At 40.8% G+C, this 22,660-nt stretch overlaps 3 protein-coding genes across 3 annotated transcripts; all 3 read right to left on the reverse strand.

The window, feature by feature from the left end:
• Window positions 1-686: 686 nt before the first annotated feature.
• LOC139607577 (lipocalin) lies at window positions 687-2,746 on the reverse strand. Its single transcript, XM_071460566.1, has 6 exons — window positions 2,561-2,746; window positions 1,640-1,779; window positions 1,443-1,522; window positions 1,200-1,313; window positions 988-1,089; window positions 687-886 (listed from the first exon to the last, which is right to left on the reverse strand). Exons 1-6 carry the CDS (start codon window positions 2,651-2,653, stop codon window positions 867-869), a joined length of 549 nt encoding a protein of 182 aa, XP_071316667.1. The 5' UTR covers window positions 2,654-2,746; the 3' UTR covers window positions 687-866.
• Window positions 2,747-4,724: 1,978 nt separating this feature from the next.
• Window positions 4,725-13,249, reverse strand: zdhhc23a (zinc finger DHHC-type palmitoyltransferase 23a). Its single transcript, XM_071461518.1, has 4 exons — window positions 11,401-13,249; window positions 10,138-10,776; window positions 9,196-9,363; window positions 4,725-8,934 (listed from the first exon to the last, which is right to left on the reverse strand). The coding sequence occupies exons 1-4, from the start codon at window positions 11,517-11,519 to the stop codon at window positions 8,661-8,663; spliced, it is 1,200 nt and encodes a 399-aa protein (XP_071317619.1). The 5' UTR covers window positions 11,520-13,249; the 3' UTR covers window positions 4,725-8,660.
• A 2,118-nt stretch (window positions 13,250-15,367) lies between these two features.
• Window positions 15,368-22,660, reverse strand: LOC139607840 (V-type proton ATPase catalytic subunit A-like). The gene is made up of 15 exons (XM_071461088.1): window positions 22,522-22,660; window positions 21,762-21,870; window positions 20,619-20,747; window positions 20,188-20,402; window positions 19,961-20,098; window positions 19,726-19,877; window positions 19,200-19,362; window positions 18,909-19,017; window positions 18,525-18,647; window positions 18,309-18,423; window positions 17,660-17,723; window positions 17,346-17,549; window positions 16,697-16,791; window positions 16,328-16,499; window positions 15,368-16,170 (listed from the first exon to the last, which is right to left on the reverse strand). Exons 2-15 carry the CDS (start codon window positions 21,841-21,843, stop codon window positions 16,078-16,080), a joined length of 1,854 nt encoding a protein of 617 aa, XP_071317189.1. The 5' UTR covers window positions 21,844-21,870; window positions 22,522-22,660; the 3' UTR covers window positions 15,368-16,077.

Genomic DNA, 22,660 nt, shown 5'->3' on the forward strand with positions numbered 1-22,660 from the left:
CATTCAGTGTTGCTCTCCAAAACACAGTGTGTCCTAAAGTTCTGCAAATTTTGAGTTTTCTAAAAAGTTTTACATCCACATTTACTAGCTTGTAGTCTTATTATTCTCTGTCTTTTTGGTGTCTTCCTGAATTCCTCACACCTCCTGTAGATCACTGGAATAGTAAACCATTAGTGTTAATGTGTATCATGACATGCACATGCATCTGTGTCCTGGTGTCCATGCATGAGCCTGACAAAATGGCAGCATAAACATGGGGGAAAAAAAACAACCCCATACCATCACAACAGGACAAAAACGCCGCAGGGAACCTTTAAGACAAGTATGTGCAAGCATGAATTTGTGATATCAGCTGTGGTTCAGTATGCAACTTGCAACCAAGTGATGTGGAAACTTTAAGCCTTTAGTGCACACACACTGAGAACTGTTGTTTCACTTGCAACATCTCCTGTGGTTAAATCTTTGATGAAATAAACCATATTTGTATATTCATAGATCCTGAATTTTTCAAGAGAAGGAATAATTTTAAACCAGGTTTTTTTTTTTTGGTTTTTTTGCAGAAATATCAGACACATTATTCAAAGCAGATCATTTTATGAAACAAAACGCATCTGGAGAGGATCTTTGAAGATGGTGCTTAGTTACAGCTGCAGGTCGATAAAAGCAAAGTATTGCGTATCGAAAACCAGGCTTTACATCATGTTTAATGGTATAACTAGCTATTCTTAATACAACATTTGAAAAGGCAGAGTAAATAAAATGAAGAAAAAAGATATTTTCTCAATTGGCAGTGAGCTTCATAGATGTGGAGTATTCACAACGAAGGTGAAGCTCTTCAGACAGCACATATGATGACGGGCAGAAAATTAGGCAGGTGGGCACTCAGCTAAAGACAAGAAGAGAGAAGAGTTAAAAGGAGTAGTGCATGGCATCACTCTCAATCACAGGTTATTTTACATAAAACCTATCCATTCATATAAAAAGTACCGTTTTTTGGAAGGAGAGCAATATTTTCAGGAAGGATGCCAGTCTCCAAGGAGAACTGCCTGAACTTCTCCAGCAGATCAGCGCTGAGGTCCTCTCCGCGGCCTGTCAAACCACGTTGTATTAATCTGCTGCAGTATCCACTTCTACTGAACTGCTGCACAAATTTACATTGATCGGACAGACTGTAGTATCATGGCAAATGTCCACTTTACCATATAGTTTGTTGACAACGGTGGTATCGCTCCCCTTGGTCTTGATGGTGTGAATCAGAGCGTACTCGTCATGCTTCACGTCAACCATGCGCATGTCGTTCTGACTCCCCCAGCCTGGCAAAAGGGAGGAAATTACCATTATGATGTGAGAGCAAAAAATACTGCGGATGGTGTAATTGTGAGTGTTGCTTGCATGCCTCTATGTGTCTGCACTGTATTATGTGAGTGCAAGGGTACACTCACGTTCACTGGTGTATGTGAACTTTCCAGGCACATCAGTCTTCTTAGCCAGGTTGTTCAGTCTCCAGCAAGAGCCATCATGGCTGCAAAGACACCACTGACATATGATTAACTGTGTCATCACTGATCTTGTTTTTTATTTTTATTTATTTGTTTATTTTTTAAATTTCCTTTCTCCCTGTCTGTCCTCTCACACTCACTTGAGACTGGCATATGATATGTCAAGGTCCCCATCAGCAGTTGGGGTTAACATGGTCGTGCCCATCTTCATGCTGGCTCTGCGGTTGGTAAACCACTGGGCATTAGTGGCAAATCCAATCAGGTACCACTTCCCTGCCATCTGTGGGTGCACATACAGCACATATAGCAGGAATAAAACAAAACAAAACAAACAAACAAAAAAACAACTCACTCCCTTTAAACAGAATGTGTTTGAAGTAATAAGGTGCAGGTGCTAAAGAGGATAAAGATCTGCCCGGTGCAGATCAGTGCAGTCAGTGAACGTCAAACAGCTAGAAAGGTTTACATAGTGTTTGATCTCAGTGTTCATATTTCCATGCAGTGTGTGTTTCCACTTGTCAGGTAGGAGAATAATTGTTGTCAGTACCAACTATCAAAATCACTCTACTACTAGAGAAGGACACAACTACTGAGACTCTCTTTTGCATTTAATTCAAGTCAGAATGTATTTTGAGGTCGGGCCACCATTCACTCAGCAAACAAATTCAGATTTTCACACACAGTTATTGAGAATGAATGTGATTGCTCACATATTTTTTCCCCATAAATACTACCATACTCCTTGCAAAAATGGTGCAAATACACAACCAGTTCCAGTACACAGCTGTTTAAGTGCATTTTACAGAGCAGTCAGGAAATATTGATCGTAGTCAGATAATCCTTGTCTCACTTATTTTTAGGTAATTTTATGCTTGCCATCAAATAACTTCCTCTGATATATGAATAATCGGCATGTGGCCCCCTATCACACATCCTGAATCAGCCTCTGCCACATGCTCAGGCTGTGGCTGAATTGGTGGAGAAGAGGAATTAAAACAAAATACATACAAGCACAATAAATCTATATTGAGACAATAAAAATAGATGATAGTGCGTCTCACCCCCTGTAAATTGAAGTCTGCCTGGGGCATGATTTCTGAAGAAACCGTCAAGGAGCAGAGCACAGCTCCCAGCAGGGTCAGCAGCAGAGTCATAGTCACTGAGGAGCAGAGTCAGCTGCAGGAGGGATGATGGAGAAGAGCACAGATGAAGATCTGGAGGTCTGCTGTCAAGGTCTGCCCGACAACCCTTTATATAGTGGAGCATGAGATTACCTTTTCCCTCCCAGCCAGCACACACACACACACACACACACACATACATACACCCACACCCACACAAACCCTGGAGCTGGGACGGGTTCAAACACGTGAAGCTTCAGACAAACACACATACAGTCCCACAGCCACAAGGTAAGCCTTTAGTCCTGCCAGGGCAGTGTTCAATCAACCGTATGAAAGGTGATTGCATGACAGCAGATAGACAGGCAGGGGAAACATGCCAAGAAATGACATAACCTGAGGAGCAATGGACAGAGGTGATATCCTGTCTGTCACATCATCAGAGGTGGAAAGCACATTATTTTGATAATGCCATTTCATTGTGCAGCTTCACACATGTGAGCATGGACTTTAAAAGAGCAGGAACCAAAAGTGGGTAAACAAAGCTGTTGTTGCCCTCCAGTGCTTTCCGTGGCAGAGACCACAGAATCAAATCCAACCGTCAGCAGTTGCGATAGTAAAACAAGTGACAACACAAATGCCCTTGCAGATTGGATTCCTAATCACGCAACACCATGTGCTGAAGTGAAATGCTTTCCTGGGAAAATGCAGTGTCTCTTTTATAGTTTTAAAATCAGTAAAGGCTTTTCCCTCCTCATTTGCTTTACAATTACTCAATAGGAACAAAGGTAATACCTTATTCTGTATGCAGCCTGTGGCTCCCTTGCAGTAAATAAGAGGACAAACAAAACTACTGTTTCTAAGGTCGACAATCTCACAATCTCACCTCTAGTAACTGTTCTGGAGCTTTTGATCGCATCACATGATCTTCATCAGCAGATGGAGCAAAGTTGGAGTAGTAAGTTATTCACTCTATCAACTGGAAGAATGGAGGTAATATATCATTTTTACTCATCAGCTGATAAATAACATGATTTGATCGAAAGCACCGGAACAGCTACTAAATGGACCTTGATGTGAGAGTTTCTTTATTAGCCACTAAAATATGAATATGCAACCAAAAGAAAATCAGATGCCTACACACTCCACAAGCCCCAACTGCTTGGACTTTTCATACGTCAATAGTTAAATCTGTTGATCTCCCTGAGCAACAACGCTATTCACATAACAATATTCCTACAGTAGCTTCTGCTGCTGCTGCTGCTGCTGCTGCTGCCAACCAAATACCATCCGTGTTGTGCAACTACTGCTGACTGCCAATCACAGGCCAGCAGCCACTGCTGTAATTCAAGATAATTGCAATAAGTGCTGGTTGACCTCATGACTGTTTCTGAACGATAAACATTGGTTCTGTTCCCGCCTGCCCATTGTCAGATGGTTTTTCTAAACAGGCAGATCTACTCTGAATGTGCAGGCAGCTCTACACATTAGTAAACTATGACTGAACAAGTTCTTCAGTTCATGCTGACCTTGTCCTGCCTTTTGAAAATGTAACAAGGGTCAGCTCTAGCTGTTCTTCGCCTTCATGTATCAGAGTTTGGTCTGGTTATGAAATCATTTAGTCGTCTACTCCAGCTCTGCTGCTCCTGCCTGGCTCCTTTCTCTGCTGGCTGTCCAGGCCCAGAGCCATCGCTGATCAACTGTAGCAAAACAACAACAGATGAGCCAAAAGCAGCAGCACAACACTGTGCACTGAATGTTTGGTCAAAACATCATAACTGAGGTATACCGAAAAAAAGACTCATACCAGGACTGTGGTTGTGAATCCCACCATGGGTGTACTGTATGTTAATTTGGAACTAGCAACACTGGTGTAGTACTGGAAAAATCAGCACATATAAATATACAGTGCATCCAGAAAGTCTTTGGGACCCTTCACATTTTTCACATTTTGTCATGTTGAAGACATTTAAATTCATAAACTCATTCACCAATGAATACACCACAATGACAGAGGGAAAACAGAAATTTTAGGAGTTTTTATTAAAAAGGGAAAACATCTATGTCACTATCAGTGACATTAGTTTTCAGACCCTTTACTATGACATTTGAAATTTAGTTCAGGTGCCTCCCATTTCTCTGGGTCATCTTTGAAATGTTTCTTCACCTTGCCCGGAGTCCACCTGTGGTCACACACCTGTCTGTATAAGGTCTCACAGCTGACAGGGCACATCACAGCAGGGATTGATGGGGATGGAGACAGGATTGTGTGCAGGCACAGATCTGGGGAAGGCTACAAAAAAAAAATGATGCTGCAGGTTCCCAAGAGCGCAGTGGCCTCCATAATTCTTAAAGGAAGAATTTCATAACAACCAGGACTCTTCCTGGAGCTGGCCACCCAGCCCAGCTGAGAAGGGCCTTGGTAAGAGAGGTGACCAAGAACCCAGTGGTAAGTCTGGCTGAGCTCCAGTGATCAGAAAACATATTTTATTCTGAAATGAGCCATTCTGCTTGATGAGTACTTTTACTTTTGGTACTTTAAGTATATTTTAATGATGATTTGTACTTATTCCCAGGTAAGATTTTGATTGTATTACTTAAAGAATATTTATTCACTGTAAGTAAAGTAAGATCTGAGTACTTCTTCCACCACTGCTATTTACAAACATAAGAAGCCTGACTTAAAGTGCACAGTTGCAAACATTTTGAATACAGTTAGGTCTGTCTGTAATTCTGGTCTCTTCAAGTAGTTTGGTAACAAGGCTGAGTTCTTGATTTTCTGCAAGATATTTCCTGTGCTGCAAAGATTCAAATATGAATCCAGAAGTGCTGATGAGACGAATTAATGTAATGAGTTGGAAACAGACCAGTGCAGGCAGACACATGCCACAGTACAAGGATTCCTACGACCTACATACCTTGCCAGTTTTAACAGGTTTGCTCCTAGAAAACAAATATTTAAGGTAATGTGCCAGGAAAATGTTAGATTTTACTTTTACATTTGCCTCAAACAAAACTCTGCAGCTGCAGCAGAAATCTACAGTCTACTGGTAATCTGTGAATTGTAGTCACACCATATAAAAAGCCTAAATAAGCCATTGTTTCACATATCTGAAACAGTTCTTGAACAACTAAACCCAGATATTGACAATGTTGCCTCTTGATGAAACAATTTTGTTTCAGTGTAACTGGCTTATCAGCCATTTCCCAGCAGTTTGTAGATACTCCTGTAGTTCTTTTCATCCACTGCAACATATTGTAGCCGTCTCTAAATTCTCTGACCTGATGTGAACAGCTTCTCGTTCTTGGTTGTATGGTCTGAGTGATGTGATGTGATAACAGCATTAATCTTGAAACGTGTAACTTAGGCTCAGCACTTGAAAAAAGGGATGTATGAATTTATCCACAACAACAAAGAATTTATGAATAACTGAAATTAGCTTTAAGGCAGGCAGGCACACACACACACACACACACACACACACACACACACTGTACATGAACACAGTATTAGTTCATGTGCTGTACACACACTTGGGGCAAGAGAAAAAAACATGAAAGGAATGGGTCACATTTGGCACAAAATGCAAGTCAAGTAAGTTTATAGTCCTGAATCTGAGGGTTTAAACTATGACATGATCTCTTGTCGACAGGGTTGATATGTTGGCCTGAGGGTGGAGCTAGACCGCAGCTCCTGGATGAAAACAGTTTGCTCCTGAACCATGTGTGAACTTTCATGTTAATGCTATAGGAAAGGTTTGATAAAAAAATTAATTGGGTCATGGATATCCAACAGCAAATTAAATGTAAATCTCTCCATGGTTTTCAAGATACCTTGTGTTAGACAAATTTGATGGACAAGGACACATTTTCAATGAACTGTAAGACTAAAAGAACCATCACATCATTACACATCATGACACTGCAGTCTGATCAGTGGGTGATGCAATGTCGTGCAGTGAACCAAGGTGTTGGAGAGGCAAAATGTCTTCATCATCTTTAAGAACAGCCTCTAGAGGAGCAAGACTAACAAAGTTACTTAGTAAAACTAACCAGGCACTGTAATAACATTTGGCTGTAGGTTGTTCACAAAGGAAACAATGATGAGAAATGAATATGTTTTGAGGCAGGGATGATTATGCTATATGCTCAGGGAATTGGATCATAGAGTTTCATGGCATTGTTAAAGGAAAAATGGTATATTATAGGTCCAGGGAGAGATTTAGAGCAGTGGAGTGAGTCTGAATAGAAAGAAGGCATGCATCCTCAGAAGCTGCCCCATGACATCAGCTTTGCATCTATGTATCTGGTACCTCTGAGATAACCCAGCTATCTGAAATACTGAATACAACAGGCCTGATAGCAATTGTGTCAGATGTATGGGCCCAAATATTAACCACAGTGTATCGCTGTCTGTGACAATTACTAAATTAAGTCTAACATTACATATAAGCAGGTCATAGGGCACTAATGGAAGATATTACAACTAAAACTGAGATTATGAGATTATATGAAATTATATGAGATATACAACAGATGTACATCTAGACAGCACTAGTGGTGGGAAATGCACAAATTGCCCTGAGGGTGGCACCAGAGAAAAGACCATTCATATCAACCAACAGACTGGCAAGGAAGTATGGGAGAGTTCAGACGCCAAATAAACCTTTCAGTTGAGTGATTGTAATGGAAGAAATTTATTGATTTAAACAGTTTGAATGATCACTTCACCCAAGATGTGCATTATGAGACCTGATAATGGTAAATAATGGAGGGAAGTGAATGGAGGGAAACACTGCAGTCCAGACAACACAGGAGAGTACACACACTGTTTAGTTTGCCATTTTTATTCTACTATGGGAAACATGATTTGAATAATTTAAATATTGTACATTACAATGTGCAGGAGTTTTGCTTTATTATAAATAAATAACATCTGTATTTGATTATTTACATTAGCAGCTCCTGCATGTCTTTAAATTTGTAGGTCTGGGCTGTGTAAAAGGAGCCACCACTCACACTATGAGAAAGCAATGGACACACCATTAGATTAAGAAATCAATAAGACAGAGCACTGCAGAGAAAAATATTAAGTAAATACAGGGCAACTCCAGATTGTATCAGTCACAACAGTAAAGATGACTGAAGCTGCTCCAGGAAGTTATGACTGTATACACCCACCACACATGTTGTACACAGGAAGATCCCCACAGAAGAAAGAAGAGACAGTAACATGGTAGCACGTGCAGCCCCATGTTAGCATGCTAAATATTACGTATTAGCATGTTAAACTGCTAAAGGTTACATGCCACACATTAGCATGTTAACATTTAAATGTGCGACTGCGCTAACTGAAGCCGTGTTCTTAGCACAATATAGACAATATAGGGCTGAGCCTGACAAGCTGAGCTGTCCTGCAGAGGACTTGCAGTTGGACACATGGCCTTTCCTCTGGCGCCACACTATGGCCAAATTTTAGATGCTTGCAACCCTAGTTGACCTTTATTATTGCATTTAAAAAAAAAAAAAAAATCAATCCAGCAGTTTGGTTTCCTGATACTTAATGACCATTACCACCTGACAGAGCTGAAAGCATGGCTGTTATTCCACTTTCACTTGAACCCAACAGCGTAACCCCTCATTTACTGGTTACTCATTTACAGTTTTTATTTTTATTTCATTTTCAAAATGACATGTATGTTGAAATCAGTCAGACAGCATGAATTATGTTCATTTTGTAAAGGTAGAGAAAATATGTAAAGTAATGCCTGCAGCTTTGTTTGTTGTGCTACAGATTCCAACTCCCAAACATGGATCATTGTGTGCTTTTTTAAGCAGTAAACAGAGCACCTTTCGTTTCCCCTGCAACTTATTACAGAGTTAAAATAGTTTCTGATATATCATATTTAAGAGGCTGGAATGCAATGAGCTCTGTATCTTGTCAGCTGATATATCCTAAGAAATACATGAGATGAAATTCTTCACACATGCCTTATTAACAGTCTGTTATCATGGTGTTACTAGAAAGTATAAAGTGAAACTAGACCAAGTCAGTGAGGCTGGAGCGAGAAGAAACCGAGGCATCTGTCATGGTGAGGAACTCAACCCAGTTCTGACAGAAGCCACGTGAATACTCTCCTGTGTCGATGACGAGTCCCCACAGGCGGCTCTGGCCCGTTTTGTTCCTCAGAGCCAGCTGAGCCTCCCGCTCCGTCACATTGAAGCTGATATTCAGAACTTGTACCACTAACAGGTAAAGCAACCCACCTGTGACAATGCTGCTGTACCAAGCACAGGTGAAGCAAAGTGCTGTGCTGTAAACAAAAAGAAAGGATGAGAATAACATCACAGCAATGTAATATAATGTTTGAAAAGCATTTACAAGTACTACAACAAATTTATTTCCAAAAACAGTACAGGTTTATTTGCCCTTTTGTCTATGGAACAAATCCTGTTAACACTATGTCAGGTACACTTCTGCCATATAACTGTATTAGTTAATAAGTATTAATCAATCTAATTTACAGTCAATAGTCACCTGTGGCTGTGGTGGGGACAGAATATATAAAGAGTACCTTGACTGACTGTAGACACCGGGGCAGTAGAAGAGAGCCGTCATGAGATACTGCCGAGGGCAGAGGCTGCAGAGCACCAAAGTGATCCCATACAGAGAGGTCAACACGAACACAGAGAGGGTCAGCAGGAAACTGCGGTGGTTTGCCTGCCCAACACAGCTGTTTATCCTGCACAGACGCACACAACACAGACACACAAGACAGTGTACCAGTTAGCCCCAAACGGACACTGATATTTTGGCTCCACAAGTTGTATTTTAAGTTTAGATTTGGAAAACCTTTGTATAATATCATGTACTCTAGTTTGAGGGTAATAGTTTCAGTATAGTCATACATCATGCTGTGGTTGGTTCGGAGTTTCTATGTGCACTGAATAAAAAAACTGGAAAAGTAGCTTAACATATATATTTTATTTTTGCCTTTTAGGTTATTTGTCTATTGCAGGCAACGGCACCTAAACTAGGAGGCAATTCAGCAGTTCTGCATTAGGTGCAAAGTGATTGATGTTTTTATAAAACTGACATCATGATCTTTTATGACCTTGGCGGCGTGCACTGCAGGAAGGCACCTCAGCCCTGTCAAAGCACACAAACGATTGGATATTAAAACAACTGTTTAATCTTTACTCAGTGATGGCCTCGTCCTCCTGGTTGCCCCGAGATGTACCTGCTTTCTAGTCTACTTTAAGTTTACATTTGAAGATGTTTTTGCTGAGAACATCTTTGGAAGAAAATAGTTCGTTTAAAACTGTTCAAAATAAGATCTGTGGATCATCACTTATTTAGTTGGAGGTGGCAGCAGAAATGGCTCCAAAACTGGCCAAATGAGACCAAACATGTCTGCATGAATAGATACAATTATAGGTTAGAGGGAAATTTGTTTTTATTTTATTTTAATTTATTTTCACGGTCTTTATACACGTGTCTGTTAAATCCAACCCACCAGATGCAGTGGTGGTCCAGACGCTGGACGCAGGATCCACAGGTTCGACAGTGTCCAGCCCGTGGGGGACGCATTATTTTGCACACAGGACAACTGCTCCATTTTCCTGCCGGGGTCGCTTTTGTTGTCTGCAACTCTGCTGCAGTGTCTGCCGAGGGGGAGACTGCCGACTGGGTAGATCCATTAAGATGTGTGGAGTCCTTGTTAGCCTCCTGACTCGGGCTGCGCACTTCAAACAGGGAAGTGGTCACAAATCCTGGGCCTCTCTTGGTGTGAATGAGAGAGCCGATGGTGAGAATCATCCCAGTGGTCACAGTGCACACCTGCAGCTGGCTGACGTCCCCGCGTGGTAAAATCTCCGTGATGAAGAGGTAGTACATGTAGGCCAGAGAGTAGAGCGCAAGGGTGAGGAAGAAGAGGGTGCGTCTCTTCCTTCGGTGCGTGGCGTAGTAGTACCAGAGGACCAGGCCGGGCAGAGTTGTCAGGATGGTGATACCCAGCAGGTAGTGCAGCGCTGCAACCCGAAGCAGGAGAGGAAGCAGCACCAGGGCCGGGATCATGGAGATCTCCAGGTTGTCAATCAAGGCCCCAAGAACAGGAGACTGACATCCACTTTTAGGAGGTTTGTCTTTCAGCCACCTACACAGGACAGTGGTCATGTGTCATTAGGAATGTGGCTGATACAGTTACTCTTGTCATTGGTAGAAAATAACTATACACTCTGAAACCAGTGACAGAGACATAATTAGATTTTTATGTTAGAACTGTACTCTGCTTTTTCAAATCCAAGATTTTCATTGTAGCTTACATTGATGCCATAATGGCATGATACGGAAGATTTTAGCTTTTTTTTTTTTTTTACTTTCTGGGAAAGTCTCAGAAAGGTTTCATATAATAAGGGCCAGACTAACCCTGGTCCCTGTCATTCCAGTTTATATTGTGCTTTTGTGGGTCTCAAAGTGTCACCAAACAAGTTTGGAGTTAAAAATCATCACAACATGGAGCTCTCAGGCCTCCTGAGGGCCAGGGGCCGAAGAGCATTTGTTTTCTTTGCCTGGTTTGTAATCCCCAGCTCTGTCTTGATGACCACACATTACTGGGAACAACCTTTAAAGGTGATACTAAACTTAAGTAACAAAAGTGCTATTTCTGTGTAAATAACATTTAAGTCAAGGATCACTAGGCTTCTTACTCTCCAGTACAGCACCTCAGTATATTCTAGTGGTACTCAGTACTGACCCTTTTTCCTCAAGCCCTTCATACCTGTTAAAGGCTTCATCCAGATCTTCACAGTCACAGCAACATCCGTACTGGTAGATATCACACTCACAGCAACACATAGGATCATCTGGCTCTGGAGGCTTTAACTTCTCCCATTTCATTATGGCTTGCTAAAGATGACTGAAGTTTACAAGCTGTTATTTTAACACAAAAGGCCAGCATTTTAAAACTTTGTTGTCTTGAACAATGAACTACACCATTACAGCACATTAGTGGAAGAACATACCTAACATCAAAATGTGATTCCACAACCAATAACAATCCTCATAACAAAACGTTTTTTAGTAATTTCTGTTTTCTTTCATGGGTTTCTTTCAATATCTAAATATGCACTCTCTGTATGGCGCACACACACCAACACAGACACACACATACTTATATAAACATCTGATCCTAGGTCACTGATCTCTCCCTAAACTGGTTCTGATAATAAGCATGAACTCCAGAGCCTGGTCTAATCTGATTCTAAATCTAAATGATCGTGATTACACAGGACGCACACAGCAAAAAGACACATGTATGACTGCAGCAGTGTGTCCAGAATAAACAAAACATGGAAACATATCTGGATTGGCAGCAATAATGTATCTACTACTTTTACTGCCTATGATAATATGATACCTCTGCAATCCTCCAAAAACAAAGCACTTTACATGACATTTGTAAAACCACAGAATATCTTTACAGGGTCATAAAGGCTTCAGCAACTTATACTGGACTCAACCTGTACCTGTAACTTACTAAAAGATTTTCTGTTTTTTTATAAAAATTAATAACTTCCTTAATCAGAGGATTCTCAGTCCCGTTACATCCCCAAGAGCTTCGAATGTAATTTGTTGAAACAAGGCCACTGTGTCCACAGGGACAAACTATCTGGGCCAACAAACCCAAGTCCTCAACACTCTGAGATGCACTTGAGTTATTGTCAGTGTGAGTTATTATTTTAGTTTATAACTTGGGTTACAGTGTACACAGCCTGACCTGTATCTACAGGAATGAACAGAGAAATATTAAAAATGTTTCAGTCAGCTTTTGTTTGTTTTATATCTTCCTAATAAAACAGTTTTTGTATGACTTTATATCATACTGCATTATCTACTTATAATCGCTATTACTCACAAACAATGACTTTTTTTTGTCCATCCAAATTTTCCAGCTCTGTTAACAGGACAGTCCACCTCCACAAAACCAACATAAATAATTTCTCTATTGACTTACCTTTTGCCTCTGCAACAAATAAATAATAAAACCATCAATACACGTGGGCTGAATTGTCAGAGTTACTCCTTCCAGGCAACAGTTATGTGATCTTCATCAAGAGGAAAATGATTAAGCAGATGACCCTTTGTCACCAAGCTCCTCCTGTGAATGACTGAGTGAGAAAAATAGAAAACAGGAGCCTCGTTTCTCATCAGTCATTTGTGTTGAAAAAGGAAACTGGCAAGTTTCTGCTCTGGTGGTGCTGCGGCGACACCGACTCAGTGCAGCGAGATGGTTTTCATTTCTTGGATTCCCACGGTGGAAGTGTCCCAACAGAAGGCAACTTGGATTCCTCCTGACAAGTGGTTTGATATGGCGTTGCATCTGCCAGCTCACTTTCCCAAAGACTGCCCTCCTCACATATCATTAAATAGTTCACAAGTCGTTCTCTTGCATCCTCAGCCTACTTCTGCTTTGTAGCTCCTATCAGTTACGATTTTAGGCTTTAATCCTGGCATGCTTGGTAAATATAGGCTCTACCTCAACTGGCTGAGAGAGCCAGAGAGCCAGGAGTCTTTCATACCTCTTCCCACAGCTGAGGGGCTATGTTGAGGTGTTCACAGCAGCCCTGATAATCCACACTGAGCTGCACAAGGGTGCATATGAGAAACATGACAGGCACTCATAGATGAGAGAGCGAGCAATGATCCACAGGGCTGCCCCACCCTCTGGGATCATTTTTCCTCCCACAAGCAACCTGATCTTGCTGCTAACACTCAGAAAACTCTGGAAGTGTGTGTGTGTATGTGTGTGTGTGTGTGTGTGTGTGTGTGTGTGTGTGTGAGAGACCAGAGGTAAAAACAATAGGCTCTTGTGTTGCTGTTAATATGAGCCTGTGTTTCTATAGATTACACTTTTTGTCTGACATTTGTGACAACATTGGATACTAACAATGACAATGTGATAAGTGATCCCTGCAAGTTCTCTTTTCTCTTGACCCTCCTGCAGAGGGTCAGAGCAAAGGGTCAAACACATATCAGCTGCCCCGCACCACTTAAAAACTTGGATTCAGATTCTTGCTCATGAAAACTTCTGCAGAGAGCTTGTCAGCCGACTCCGGAGCTTGAATCCAGTCTTTAAAAACAAAACTAATGCACTTATGATGTTGGTAGAAACGAAAAGAACTGAAGAAATGTGGAGAGTTACTGTGTGATTGAGGGGCTGGGAGCTGAGCGGAAAATACAGTAGAGAAGAGTTACACTAAGAGAGGAAAACTGATGCAGCATTGGCAGGAGTCATCAGTTGGTTAATAATAGAGACCAGAGAGCCGATAATAATGTTTAGAGACTACAATTTAAAGCAATTTAATTAATGCTTGATCAGTGTATTTTCTTTGAAGTGGACAGATTGTGAGTTCACTTGTAACAAACGACAGGTGAACTTCAGCAATGGCTGCACGAAAGCCGCGCAATAGATCAAATGACACAAAGGCAGCGTTGATTGCGCATTTGAAGGCAGACACAAATGTGTTGCATGGACCGAGAGTGAGCGATGGCACCTGCCCTCCTCCACTTTCATGAGTAAACCCATATAAAGTTAATGTGTTCTTTACACACTCACACACACACACACACACACACTGAAAGAGAAAGACAGGTGCATTATAAGCTATAGGCTGGTATACCCTGAGACCACTGAAACCTCTTAACGTCTGCACCAGTGTGAGTGTGGATGGACTGAATCAATGCAGAGAAAAGATGCTGCTCTTGCTCCTGAGGGTTATGCTTCCATTAGTCTTGATGGAGCCCGGAACTCGAGATACCGGCTCTAATCTATTTTGGAGGAATTAATACTGTGAGTCGTAGACAAAAGACTGAGCCAACAGTACATGATGGAGATTACACATCAGCAAACTGCAAAGATGCTGCACTTGCAACGAAGCATGATGAGTGAATGTGGTCGTTGTATTTCTATAGAACAGCAGTTCTCTCCTCACAGATGAGACAGGAAACAGTCACATAAGCCTCTGTGAAAAAATAATCAATCATCCACCTATGAGAAAGTCCCTCCTCTTTTTCACTAGGCCTCATTTCCCAACATTACCTGTGTTTTTTTGTGTTAAATGATCAATTCAGTCAAATTTTCCAGGTTACACATTGATCTGCTTCTTCAACATGCACTTAAAGTTTTTCCAGAGCTGAGCAACATCCTCTACGCTAATAATTTGAGTCTGGTTTAGCAATAGATCCTAAACATGGCGGGTCTCATGACATTGTTTTGGGGGCTTGGACCTGGTCCCCTTGTGGTAGTTTCTGGATGTTTTAAACGTTTTAGAAGGAGATAAGTATAAAATGAGACATGACGGTTATAATTTTTGCATCTGATGCGACAGTGCATCCATAAAAAGCTATTAAAGACAAAAAATATTTAAAACCTCCAAAAAAAATACATTTATAGGGAAGATCTCAAGAGGTTAATAGCAGTCACCCTGAGGCATTACAGCAACATGTGTGCCACCTAGAGGTGAGAGTTCCTTACTGAATATCTGTTATGGTCATGAAGCTGCAGCAGTCAAAGGCTGATTTTAACACTCATGTTCAGCTGCTTCAAAGGTAAAAGAAGGTGATTGTGTGATTTATATCTCACAGTGACAAACACAAACTCATCTAGCTCACATGATTTAAAAAAAAAAGAAAAGAAAATACAACTTCTTTGCACATGATAAATTAAATCTCCCCGACACAATGAATTTGAGTCATTTCTTTACATTTATTTCAGACAACAGTAATGTACCACGAATAGAATAGTGAGACATCAGTTACAACACAAGTCTAACAGACTCATTCATTCATATTTTTTTTTTTTTTTTTTACATAATGTCAAGTATATAGTCCACAACATCACGATCACACTTAAGAGGTAAGAGGTGGAAGAATGCTTCAAACCCCCGGATGTAACGCAGTGCATCTGTCCCTTCACCCATGTGCATGTTCCCATTTCATTAATAATTTGGATTTATCACTGTCACATCTGGTGGAAAAGAAACATCCCTGTCCACTCTTTGTTGCAGCTAGGAGTTGAGTACAAGTGCAGCACCTGATTGGGGCCCTCTGATTTTAACCACGACATAATGGTGTAGTGATCTTTAAGTGCTCTGTAATGGGCTGAGTGAAGCTGTCATATTATCAGGTGTCTCGGGGGATCAGGGGATTCCAGTGCTGTGTTTTTGAAGTAGATGAGTTAAAAAAAAAAAATTAAAAAAGAAGAAAATCAACAAAATGAAATGTAAATTTGTCCAGGTCATTTTCATCATGGAATGTTTAAGGGGACGTAAACACCAAGGAAGACAGGAGATCACATGACTGAGGCAAACACTCGGAACACGGGCCATTTAATCTGCACTATGTTGCATTGCACTGGGGTTTGGGTGTTTGGGAGAGGAGCTCAGAGGTAAGAAACTCATTCCTCCAGGGTCCGGAAGGCGTTCTGCATGTCCTCCAGCAGCTGAGCAAAGTCTGCTTTGATCTTAGCTTCGCCGTCCTTCACAGGGTCCTAAAGAATCCATTCAACACAAACAACAGGGATTATGTCAACAGAAAAGAAGTTATTTATCTTGAATGATGAAAAATAGGACCAAAAAACCCAAAACAATTAAAACAATTAAACCAAACATGATATAATATGAGGAATATGAGGAACAGCCATGTACCTTGAACTTCATGGAGCTGATCTTATACAGGGTCTCTCCCATGTGCTCCCGGATCATGGCCCAGGTGATTTTGTTGTCACTCTGTGCTGTGGACTCCACCGCGTGTCGGGCCATGTCGTAGAAAGCAATCATGTTGGAGAGGATGCCAACAGTTTTGTAGAAGGGGCAGAACCTGTGTGAGGGCACAGAGTTTACGCAATAATCAGGTGAAGGAAAAATATTTTTAGTCTTCAGTTGTTGTGGAGCAAACAGAGTAGCTACTTCAATGTTTACAGGACTCCATATGTTTACTGCGGAAGCCAATTCATACCTTCTTCATGGAAAAGATACAGTATGTGTTTTGTGGTTGGTGAGCTGTTTTGTTTTCACCTGTCATAGGGGGTATAGCCGTTCTGTTGCAGGAAGTCGTCCTTAATGAGCTTAGCAACTTCTAAAGTGATCTTGTCAGTCTCAGCGAGGGAGGCCTGTGAACAAAACAAGACGATCAGTCCCCTGTAGATGCTCAGAGAGGCTGATTAGCCAGGTTAGCATGCTAACTATTTAAATGATTAATAGAGCAGCTCTGACAGAGGCCTCTTCTATAAAACATGGGTTTCACACATTAAATACACCGCAGAACTGGCTATAGAAAACAATTTGGGAAATAAATGATAAAACATTCTCAGTTTGGCAGTTTTGTTGGCAGATACAGATTGTCACTTTATAAGGTAAAATTTAAAACAGTCAAACAGATCTGACAGCATTGGATGGAGCCAGAGGCACCTCCTGGGCATCTATACAAATTAATGTCAATGAGCTCCTCTAATTATGAAAGGAATTATGAGGAATGTCTATATGAATTGTAAGTGATGAAAGTCTGAGAACCAGGATTTTTGTTTTGTTCTCCAGACATGACTGTCTTATCTGAGCCATGGATAAAAATGTATTTTTCTGCATTTCACAGGTGTTGATACAACTCCCTAGTTACTTCTGAGGTCACATGCTTGATACCAGGTTATATCATCTCGATCTGCCTCACCTTGCCTACAAGTTGCACGATTTCGGCCAGATCCTCTTCCTCCTGTAGAATCTCTTTGGCTTTTGTGCGGAGAGGAACAAACTCAGGGAAGTGTTTGTCATAATATTCATCCAGAGCTCGTGTGTACTTGCTGTAGCTAATCAGCCAGTTTACAGAAGGGAAGTGTTTTCTCTGAGCCAGCTTTTTGTCCAAGCCCCAGAACACCTGCAAACAAGAAAACAACAAATACTGACACTCTCTCAGAATGATGACTAAAGGAAGAAACATTGACTACAGGAGGAATTGAGTGAAATGTTGGTATGCCCCTCACTTACCTGAACAATTCCCAATGTGGCTGAGGTGACGGGGTCTGAGAAATCTCCACCAGGGGGCGACACACTAAGAAGAAGTCACCATATTAAAGGAAAAGTCAGACTTATAATTGATAATGTACCTTGAATGCCCAGGTTTGTTCTGACATGCTGACTACTTTCAATATTCCCATGTTAAATCAATCTTGAAATCAAAGACCTTTTCAAACCCCAGCATTTCACTGAAATCTTGAGAAATCAAAAATTCACCTTAGAAACGGTACAGCCAGTAATTTGACCATCAAAGCAGCTTCAATAATACAACGTGTAGCCTCTATTGCACATTTGATTTCCTACCATCCACTGTTTTTAGTTTGTTATATGACGCTATGAGGATGGTAAAGGAGCCTTGTGTGTACCAAGAAGTAAGACATTACTTTAGAAACTTGGTCAGCTTTGGAAATATGCAGGGTATAGTAATAGTAATTGTAGTAGGTACAGATATTTTATAGATAAAGCATTAGAATATATATATATATATATATATATATATATATATGGAATTGTAATGCATTCACCTACTGGAAACTGATTTCAATACATGTTGAAATGACAACATAAAAAAAAAAATATTGACACAATTTTCCCTACTTATAATAGGGAGTAAACTCACGCTCCTACGATGCTGACGCTGCCTTCTCTCTCTGGATTTCCCAGGCACTTCACACGTCCAGCGCGCTCATAAAAGGAGGCGAGCCGAGCGCCCAGGTAAGCAGGGTAACCGCTGTCTGCAGAGGACGACATACACAGCTGTAACTGGCTGACAGCAACTACTGTCTTGACAGTGTCTTTACAAAAAAAATAATACCACATTTAACATGTAACTTACCAGCAGGCATTTCAGCCAATCTCCCAGAGATTTCTCTCAGAGCTTCAGCCCAGCGAGATGTCGAGTCAGCCATCATGCTCACATTATAACCCATATCTCGGAAGTATTCAGACAGTGTGATACCTGCAAAGGCATGTGTATACAATACATTAAAAGTGCATTTAATGGATTCTCCAAACAACTGCAAATAGAGAAGACATTTACTTAATGTTAGCTACTTCAACAACATTCAAAACAGGGTTTTGTGTTTCAGCTGTGCCATTAGGTAAAAAGAAACAAGAAAGTGAAAATTTACTTTTTTAATAAAAAAACTAAATCAAAAAAACAACATTAATAGCATTTAAAATAAACAAGACCGTCACCTATAATGTGATTGGTTGGTACCTGTATAAATGGAAGCCTCTCTGGCAGCCACAGGCATGTTGGATGTATTAGCGACCAGTGCTGTTCTCTTCATGATGCTCTCAACCTTGCCATCGACTTCCATAGTGAGCTGTTGGGTGAGAGCAGTGTTAACATTACACAATGTGAACACTGGTGCTAAACTGCTAAACCGACAGTTTTAAACATGAAATTCCTCCCTCTCTTTACTCGTTTATTCTGTTTTAAGATCAAAAGTAGCTGAACATGTCTCAGAACAGTGCACAGGTGTATATTTGGCAGAAATCCACCAACCTCGGGGAAATCCCGCAGCACTTCAGACATTTCATTTCCACGCTCTCCACAACCGACATAGATAATGACGTCGCTGTTGGAATACTTGGACAACGACTGAGAGATCACCGTCTTTCCGCATCCGAAGGCTCCTGGTATAGCAGTGGTGCCACCCTGCACGCAACTACACAGCAAGAGAACCAAGCAGTTTCATGCATCTTACAGATTTTTACCACCATGCATAAAATAAGTAGCTCCACACATGTGAGCAATCACCAGTTGAAGACTCACTTTATCAGTGTATTTCAAAGAGAAAAAGCACAAGTTCAAATAGAGACTAAAGTCAAAATGCTAATTAGAAATTTTGAGGTGCAAAGCAAACAATCTCAAAAATCAGAATAAGCACGACATAGCACGCAAGGACAGACTAAAAGAAAAACTGATGAAGAGTATCTTTTCTGATGCATCTATATAGAGATTTCCTGCCTCCATAACTGAGGGCCGTTTAATGTCTGGTGCATGATTTTATCTTGAGAGGATTACTCACGGGAAGAGTGCGTCCAGAACTCTTTGACCAGTCAGCAGCGGATGATTTGCAGGTAGCTTCTCCGTTACTGGGCGGACTTGTCGTACCGGCCACACCTGCACCATGGTGAACTTCTCCTTTACACCTTCAAATTCAAGCTCCAGAACCACATCCTGAATGAGACAAGATCAGAAAATCAGTTTCATAGAAACTAGAATCAAACAGGGAAGCGTTTTGATTAAGGACAGACACTCACAGAAATGTCGTAGTTTCCAGGTGGGGCCAGGTAGGTGATGGTGCCTCTGTTGCGAGGTGGAAGCATCAGCTTGTGTCTGATTAAGGAGTTTTCATACACCATGCCATAGATGTCTCCACCTGTCATATGACTGCCGACCTGGAGAAAGGATCATGTGAAATTAGTCAGAACACTTGCAGAGGAGAGACATCCAAGTCCACACCACACTGTAATTTTGTTTTTCTTACCCGAAGACTCTGGCCAGGGGAAAATTCCCATTTGATGTCTCTGTTGAGAGCGCCAATGTTTACTCCTCTTGGGATATAGATACTTTGAGTGAGGTCATTGATGTCTTTCAGTGGACGCTGGATACCGTCAAAGATGGAGCCCATGATTCCTGGTCCCAACTCTACAGAGAGGGGTTTTCCTGTTCGAAGGACAGGGTCCCCAACAGACACACCGGCTGTGGCATGAAGTTAGGAAGAACAACACAAACTGGGAGCACTCTGACACACTAGCCTTGTCATCAAATTCAGATTCCCATTTGTTATTAGTAAAGCAGCTCTAAAATGAGTCTTTTGTAAAAATGCATTATGTGAAACCAGTTTTAGCTGGATAATAGCATGTTTTGTTACACGTTTGACTACAGAGAAATGTAACATGGCAGCAGAAAGGATACAAGTCTCTTCATACACCTGGATTGTTGCCATGTCTCCCTCCAAGCGGATGATTTCTCCCACTAGCTCACTGTGACCGACACGAACCAGCTCGTACATGGCTGCTCCTGCCATCGCAGTAGCTGTCACCACTGTTGATGGAATCGGTTTGAAAACAGCAGGAAAGAAAAATATGGAAATTGATACAAAAAAACGAATGAAAAAACGATGAAGATCATAAACAACCTAACATTATTTTTTTAATTATTTTTTTTTCTTGTTTCCAATTTGTATTTGGACATTATTTAAACGGCTTTAAAAAATAATGTATTAACACAATAATGAGACATTACATAGTTTTAAAGACATATAAGGGACCAAGTGTATAGTTACATTCATGTCATTTCTATTTCAAATAAATAAACACACTACTACAGTGACATGCTGTATGGACTGCTGCAAACTGAGGCAAATTATTGGATAAATGTGTGAATTTGTTTGGTTTAAATAAAAAAATAAAAACAAGACTATTTTTTTTTTCCAATTTATAATATTTATTGTGGAGAATGTCACCAAAATTATACCTGCTGCTAGTTGTACTGTAACCAAGCATGAAAGGGATTTAAACCTAGAAGCTGTTTGATTTAGCTGCTCATTATATCTCCAAACCACTTAGGGTTTGGAGATATAATGATATACACCATAAGCTGATATAAATATATGTACTATCAGAATTTTATTATATGGACAGCCATCTCTTGAATTTATCTCATTCTAAAGGGCCATTGTGGGCAATTATGCATTACTGTGATAATAATTATATTATAATTATATATTAATAATATTATTATTGTATTAAATTGTTTCTTCATCTGTCAGGTATTCTGAAAAAAATACTACCACCTGGTTGTTTTATTGATATACAGTTTCTCAGCTGATGTTCTACCAAATTTTGCTATCACAATATAAAATTACATTTAGAATGATTTAGTCTATATTGCCACAGAGTGAGCCACAACAGTGTGAAAGGTTGTCAATCACAGGCATTTAATGGTGGCCTAACCTGTGGCAGCTGGAGCAAATGACTTGCAGTTCAGTTGCTTTTGACGAGTCTGACACTTAACAATGCAATCTAGTCATTTACAGAACAGAGCAATAAACCAGACCTGGTCCAGAAACGCCATGTACATATCCAAACTGGCTTTCCCGCTCCTCATCCTGGATCCGAGGAAGTTTTGAAGTATCCATCCTGATGATTTCTGTCCAGAAAAATCCCTTGAGGAATGAATGTGAGACACAAATGACACAAAAGATTTTAATACTCACAGCAGACAAAATGTCAACATCACATCATGCACTGAAAGACCTCCTCTTAGCTAATAATAATAATAATAATAATTATTATTATTATAACAATAATAATAGCCAGGCTAAACCTACAGATGCAAATACACACACTCACTTTACAAATAATGATGAGATGGTCATTTATCAGTGCACCATAACACACTGAGTGGCAGCACAGCTGTGAAAAGAACAGCCAGGTGTAGCAGTGTGTGGTCAGTCAGCTGTAGGTTACTCAGCCGCGGCTTCAAAACCTCTATCACCCAGTGTCGAGGATAGGGAGACCTTAGTAAAGTTACTTGTAGGTCGGTGGGGATATGTGCACTAGCCAGATGGCAGCTTTATGTTTGTTACAACACACACGTAGCGTTGAGAGCAAAGCTGATTTGTGCGTGTGCGCGTATAAGTCAGGTGACTAGCTAGCAAACACTAGCTGTCATCATCATCATCATCATCATCATCACGTACAGGTTAAGCTAAACTATCGAATATTAACACAGTGTTAAGTCCAACACTGGAAGGAAAAGTCAAACTGTTGTAAATCTAAAACCTCCTATTATACCGCCTCTATACATTTCTTACCTTATCTTGCTGTGCGGTTGTCCAGGACTGTCTCCGGCGGAGCAGGCTGAGGAGGAGCTTCGCTGTGCTAATCACCTGCCAGGCTCTGGACTGTCACAGGAAGAAAACATCTCCATTGTGGCTCAACGGGCTTCCCCCG

The sequence above is a fragment of the Trachinotus anak genome, unplaced genomic scaffold (assembly GCF_046630095.1).
Source record: "Trachinotus anak isolate AG129_WGS33_773 ecotype Australia unplaced genomic scaffold, CSIRO_AGI_Tana_v1 ptg000024l, whole genome shotgun sequence".
Taxonomy (NCBI): domain Eukaryota; kingdom Metazoa; phylum Chordata; class Actinopteri; order Carangiformes; family Carangidae; genus Trachinotus; species Trachinotus anak.